This window comes from Sceloporus undulatus, chromosome 3, assembly GCF_019175285.1.
Source record: "Sceloporus undulatus isolate JIND9_A2432 ecotype Alabama chromosome 3, SceUnd_v1.1, whole genome shotgun sequence".
Lineage (NCBI taxonomy): Eukaryota > Metazoa > Chordata > Lepidosauria > Squamata > Phrynosomatidae > Sceloporus > Sceloporus undulatus.
Genome location: NC_056524.1, coordinates 41,798,721 through 41,805,282, shown reverse-complemented (window position 1 = coordinate 41,805,282; position 6,562 = coordinate 41,798,721). Strand labels below are relative to the sequence as shown.

The following is a 6,562-nucleotide window of genomic DNA, read 5'->3' as shown; positions in this document are numbered from 1 at the left end:
TGTTTCCTTCTTTCTGTGTTTGAACTTCAGATTTCTATTGCCTTGAAGGATATAACATTCATGACCAAAGAGAAGACTGCTCGGCTGATCCCAAATGCCATCCAAATTGCTACTGAAGGAGAGAAGGTTAAAATACTTTTTAGTTTATTGTTTGCTCTTTTTCATAAATGTAATTAACTGTGTCAGGCAGTTTTCTAATTTGAGAAGTAGAGCTTGAAAACTAAATTTTTAGCACCACTACACTGACCGTATTGGCTGGAGGATTCTAAGAAATGTTGCTCAAAAAATGTTGTTCAAAAAATTTAACTTTTTTCAGTTCTGTTCATAAATAATCTGATTTCACTAATCTCATGCAGTTCATAACGGTTCATAACTAATCTCAGGCAGACATAGAACTAAATCTCTCTTAGAAGTATGTGGCTTAGATTTTAGATAAAGGAACCACTTTCACTTTAACAGAAATAGGCTACATTATTTAGAGTAAGTTCCTAGAGGGCACTTTTGGGACCTGACTGCTGTCCTCTTCTTTCTTGCCTTATTCACACACAGATTCCTCCTCCTTCCACCTACTTCTGAGGCCTATACATATTGTTTAAATTCTACAGTCTGCTAACATTTAGAAAAGGGAACATATCCCAGCCCTAAAACTGTGCTGCATACATTACAAATATGCAGAAACATGTTTTAGTTAATGAGGGAAATGTGTCCATTTGAAACACAAAAAACATATACAGATTCCCCCCCACCCCCACCACTGAAAATGAAGGCTGACAATGAGATGGAGCAAACGTGGATGTCATTATCAGACCAGGATTATTGCAGGACCTGAGATTTCAAGGCAAAACTATCAAAACTAGGGATGACTATTTGTGGTGTCACACGAGGCACTCCCTGGTGATGTCACTATGCATTATACATGCATCAATCTGTGCATGATGTAGTGCTATGCATAAATCACAGCTGCACTGAGTGTGCCATTCAGATTAAAGAAGGTGTAATGCTCTCACTTTGAGATTCTTCCTATTTGCCCTGGGGACCAGAAAAGAAGAACCAGCTGCTGATATCTGGGAAGTCTACTTGGACATGGGGAAAGGTCTACATGCCTGTCCCTATTTGGGCCCTACTTAGGCCCTCATGCAAGTTCCTTCTGCTGCTAAGTTACAGATGCTTCTCCTTAAGACATAGTGGGCGGCTGTGGTCTCTAAGTTATTTTTGACTTACAGTCCTCATCAACCATAGCCATCTTACCCAATTGTAAAGGATTACGGGAACTGCCATTTCAAAACATGAGGGGAACCACAGTTTTTCACACCTGCTATAACCTGTCTAGGGAATGCCTGTTCAAAGCCCAGGTGGGGATGCATGTTACAAAGATATAGGGTCCAAATGCTTAGTGCCAGACAGACATGCTTGTAAAAAGCATGTCCAGTGGAGGGAGGGTGACAGAGAATAAGTTCTCTTTGGTCCAAAACACACTGGAGAAATAATCCAGTTTGAGACTGCTTTAACTGCCCTGGCTCAGTGCTAGTGAATCCTTGGAACTGTAGTTTATTGTGGCACCAGAGCTCTCTGAAAGAGAAGGCTAAACGTCTCACAAAGCTACAGTTCCTAGAATTCCATAGCATCAGCCAGGACAGTTAAACCAGTCTCAAACTGGATTATTTCTGCAGTATATTTTGGATCTTACTCACTCATATTTCAGGGAGAGAAAAGTTTAGTATTTAAGCAAGATTCTCTGTATGCATTAACATTAGCCCATTTGCAGAGCAGCCATGTACTCTATTGAGAAGTCCAACTGAATTCACTGGGGTTTACTGTCAGGTAGGTAGTTACAGGATGCAGCCTAAAATATGTATGGGGTTATAGTAGAAATAATTGATCATGTAACATGCTCTCCCTCACTTTTAAACTTCTCTTAAAAATCAGAGGAAATAAGTGAAATCAATGGACTTTAGTTTCATCTACTGTTTGTGAAATAAATGTGTGAACTATACAGATGGATTATCATTTTGCTCTGCAGTTTTTCTTCACTTCATTCAGTGCCAGAGACAGAAGCTACCTCCATATATTTCGACTATGGCAGAATGCACTGTTGGAAAAGGTATGGTTCTGTATGATTGGGTAATGTCTTCAGCCAATTTGTTTTAATGCTTTGTTCTAATTTTCACTGCTAGTAGTTTGCTGTGGCATTCTACTTCTGGATTTCAGAACTGTTGCCTTACCAATCCTAATATTATGTTCCATAGCCATAGGCATTTGAACAGATATTTCACAACTATTTCCACCTTAAATAAATACATTCTAAGAATAAATCTTACTGAAAAATTGGCAGCAAATAAATGTGTTTGTGTGCAAATCTGATGTGGTTATCTGCATGAGCTGTTTGTTTGAATAACTTCTGAAATTTTGCTAGCACTCATACACTGTATTGGGGATGATTTGATTTACCATGGGACTTTACAGATTATGTTTATCTGTGTTTCAACTGTTTATGAGTAGTTGTCAAACTAGGAGATAAGCTTTGTTGTTTTGTGCCTTCAAGATGCTTCCGAGTTACGATGAACCTAATGTAAAACTGTTGTAAGATTTTCTTGGCAAGATTAGTTTCAAGGAAGTTGGCCATTGTCAATCTGATGCTGAGAAAGTGTGACTTGCCTAAGGTCATCCAGTGGGTTTCTGTGTATTGAAACTCTGGTCTCTCAGAGTGCCTAAGGTGGTGGCACTTAGTCTGGACCACTCCCCCTTCCCAAAATCCTGGCTACTTCCCTGCTCCAGCTGTCTCCGGAGAGGCAGCTGGAGGCTGGGAAAGGTCTGGGGGGAGGAAGAAGAGGTGCATGCCTGTTCTTCCTCTTTCCCCCATGCCTTTCCCAGCCTCCAGCTGCCCCCGGAGAGACAGCTGGAGGCTGGAAAAGGTCTGGGGGGAGGAGGAACAGGTGCACGTACCTGTTCCACCTTCTCTCTGCCAGGTGCCAGGCCAAATTGCATCACATGCCATAGGTTCGCCATCATGGGACTAGAACATGGAGGAATGGATTCAAAGGACAAGAAAAGAGATTCCACCCAAACCTTAGGGAGAACTCCCTGACAGTAAGAGCTGTTCAACAGTGGAATATGCGGTATGTGTTGGAGTCTCCTTCTCTGGAGGTTTTTAAACAGAGGCTGGATGGCCATCTCTCTGGGTTGCTTTGATTGTATATTCCTGCATGGCAGAGGGTTGGACTGGATGGCCCTCGAGGTGTCTTCCAATGCTTCAATTCTATGATTTCTATGACTTCAGTGTATGGTGTTTGTAAAAATGTTCCTCCTTAGAAGCTAGCATGAAAATTAATTTTAAATGTAAATATTCCATCATATTTTAAATGTTTTAACTCAGAAAATTATGTTTGTTAAGAGCTTTTCATCTTCCTAACTCAGCAAAATTAATAGTAATGGCCCTTATGGTCCCTTTCAACTCTATGATTTTATGATTGTTATGGAAGTTTAAGAAATAAAACACCTTCATATTATAAGTGGTCTTAGGAAGGGAAGGAAAACCACAAGCAAAGCATTTTGGTGAGTGCATCATGTGCCTTGAAAGTAGAGTTGCCAGATCTTGGGCATGGGCTGAAGTTTTATGAAATTGCTGCGTTTCTTCTGATTCTCTGGTTGGAAACAAATATCAGAGACAAGCACTGGCAGTACAGGTTCTGGGAGAAACTCTCAGCCCCAAGGACTCCCCCCAGTAAGACTTCTACAAGTTCCAGCAGCAGCCTAGGGCCTGGAAGAACTACCTGTATGCTGCAGGTAAGACAATGTGGTATGCAAGCCCTAGGAGACTATCATGCAGGGAAAATCAGAGGATTAAAAAGGCATTTTTCTGGGAAAGTCACGTGATTGTGGCGAAGATTTTCAGATGACATTGCGATCTAAGAGGACTTATCCCAGGAAGAACCAGGAATGCTTCAGCAATAAACCATTGACAGGATTTCCTCATGAATGGTTTGTTGCTGGAGCATTCTGGTTCTTCCTGGGATAAGTCCCCTCAGATTGCGATGTGTGTGAAAATCTTCGCTGTGATCGCACAACTTTCCTAGGAAAATGCCCTTTTAATTTACAGTGGGTTTTCAAAGCAGAGCAGAAGGGTTGTGGGTGCTGGTCTATGGGAGTCTTCAGGCCTCATCTTCTCTTGCCATGCAGGAACTCTCAATCAAAGCATACTTGACAGATGGCCATCCAGCCTCTGTTTAAGGACTTCCAAAGAAGGAGACTCCACCACTCTCTGAGGGAGTTTGTTCCACTGTTGAACAGACCTTACTGTCAGGATGTTCCTCCTAATGTTGAGGTGGAATCTCTTTTCCTGTAGCTTGCATCCATTGTTCTGGGTTCTGCTCTCTGGAGCAGCAGAAAATAAGCTTGCTCCCTCCTCAATATGACATCCATTCAAATGACTGTATCTCTCTATACAAGTCTAATTGACTTTCAACATGCTAAGGAAGGGGTGGCTTTTAGTCTTACTACTATCACGGGCATATTTGATGAGAATATGTGAAAAGGCCTTCTTGGTAGCCTCTCCTAGGCTTTCTATGGTTGAGTTCATACCACTGTCCCATGCTGGTTTTACCACAACATACAGCTAGGAAAAGATAAAGCTTACCAAAGAACTATTCAGTTGCAATGTGTATACAATTGTATAATTACTTTAAATAGTCAATCATCATTTTGCAGGTGTCTAAAGCCATAAGGCAGGGGTAGGCAACCTGCGGCCCATGGGTCAGATGTGGCCCTGCGAGGCCCAGCCCAGTCCTGCCACCGATTGCCGCCGGGGCCTTTGGCATGTCTAATATTCTTGTCTATAGAAGCCTCAGAAACATGCATTTATATTAACATTTTTAAAAAAAAATCAGCAAATTTTTTCACGTGTCATCCACTTTTTAAAAAAAGTGTCCATCATTTGAAAATTTTGTCCTACATTTGTCTCGGTTTATTTATTTAATTAATTTTAAAAAAAATTATTTACTTATTTATTTTTTGGCTTCGGCCCCCCAGTTGTCTGAGGGACAGCAACCCGGCCCCCGGCTCAAAAAGGTTGCCTACCCCTGCCATAAGGGATTGCATTTTGCAAAAATGATGCAATAAATTGTGAAGAAGGGTGGAAGGTGAGAGACAGATATGAGAAAAGGTGCATTGTGAGAGCTGACAATGGTCATGTATTGAAAATTTACATGGTTTTTGCATTTGCTTTTCCAGATATTTTTTTCTCTCTCTTATAGCATGCAGTAGTGAGGTGTGTGTGTTCATATCAGTGAGAGGGTTGAAGGGAAATCTAATGCGGAAGCTCTGCCCTGGAATGCAGTTCTGGCTCTTCCATTGCAAAAGCTGTGGTTTGACCGGCTTTGAGTGCAACCAATGGCTTAAGCAGATTTGAAATCACTCCCCTGAAACAGCACGGGAGACATTAGGCATTCTGAAATGAATCGTGCGTAAAGAGCAGAAGAGAAATTTCTCACAAAAAGCAGTTCAAGCACTTCTGCTTACCTGTGTGGCTCAGGTGTTCTGTGTGGTGGGGGTTGTGTATGTTGATAGATTCGAAAGGAACCTGAGGTTTGGTGTCTCCACAAACTGTACGTACCTGTTTCCTCATTGGGAGGGGCCCAGAAACTGAGCAGGAGCAAAGCACAATTTCTCGTTCTGAAAAAAAGACCTTCCTACTTGTCAACATTGTGCAAAGTTCCTTTACTAGGAAGTTACATAAGTGTAGCTCCTTCTCTCTCTCAAGACTGAAGCTGTTCTTTTAAAATATTTTCCCCCCAAATGGTATCTTGGATGTTCCACAATCAGATTCTCTAGCAAAAAAATATTTCTATACGTAGAGTGATTTTTATTAGATTCCACTTGGAAACTGCTTTGAAGCCATGTGAGCTTGAGAAAAAGAGCCTATTGGCACTTCAGGAAGTTCTGAATACTATCAAATGTTTAAAAGGAGGACAGGCTGCTTTAGCCCTGAAGTAAACTCTGCCGACTTTGACCTGATGAGGTGTCCTGTTTCCAGACTGGCAATATGAAGTTGCTTACCTTTTCCTACTGCAAATGTACCTTTTTGCTCCCTTCTCATGCAGAGCATGACAGGTAAATAGTACCGTGTGAGAGACGAGGTTAAAAATTTTGGGTGTGAGATGTCTGGTAGCTTTACATCTTGCAACTAGATTTTCTTTGTAATGTGCATTTGTTTGTTTGTTATAAGACATCTATAAAAAGCTTCTCTAAGCACTGCACAGTAGATTAATGTATTCATTCTAGTTTTTAGTCAACCAAAAATGTCTTTGTCTCTCCATTTCTCTATATCAGGGATATAAACCCTTGATTATTTCATCTTTGTGTGTAAAGTTGCATAATTCCTATAGAATTTTTCACATGGCAGGAGAAGACAGTGGGGAGACTTTTCTGCAGTCCCCCCTCCCCCTTTATTCAAATTCTCTACCCAAATTCTCATCCTTTGTGATGTGTAAGTCAATAGTATGTGCCTTCAGGATGCCTGCTGACATATATTGAACCCATCAATTTCATAGTGTTGACAAGGAATACT

General features: G+C 41.1%; 1 protein-coding gene across 4 annotated transcripts in view; it reads left to right on the top strand.

The window, feature by feature from the left end:
- Positions 1–5,378: 5,378 nt before the first annotated feature.
- Positions 5,379–6,562, top strand: part of GRAMD1C (GRAM domain containing 1C) — a 30,106-nt gene continuing 28,922 nt past the window's right edge. For 2 of the 4 annotated variants that reach the window (XM_042456735.1, XM_042456736.1), the window contains exon 1: positions 5,382–5,600. Coding sequence is in view for 1 of the 4 variants with exons in the window: in XM_042456733.1 (XP_042312667.1) it covers positions 6,038–6,105 (68 nt within the window). In the remaining 3 variants the exon portion in view is untranslated. Of the gene's footprint in view, positions 6,106–6,562 lie in introns of all 4 variants that reach the window. The other 2 variants (XM_042456733.1, XM_042456734.1) reach the window with 2 other exon arrangements.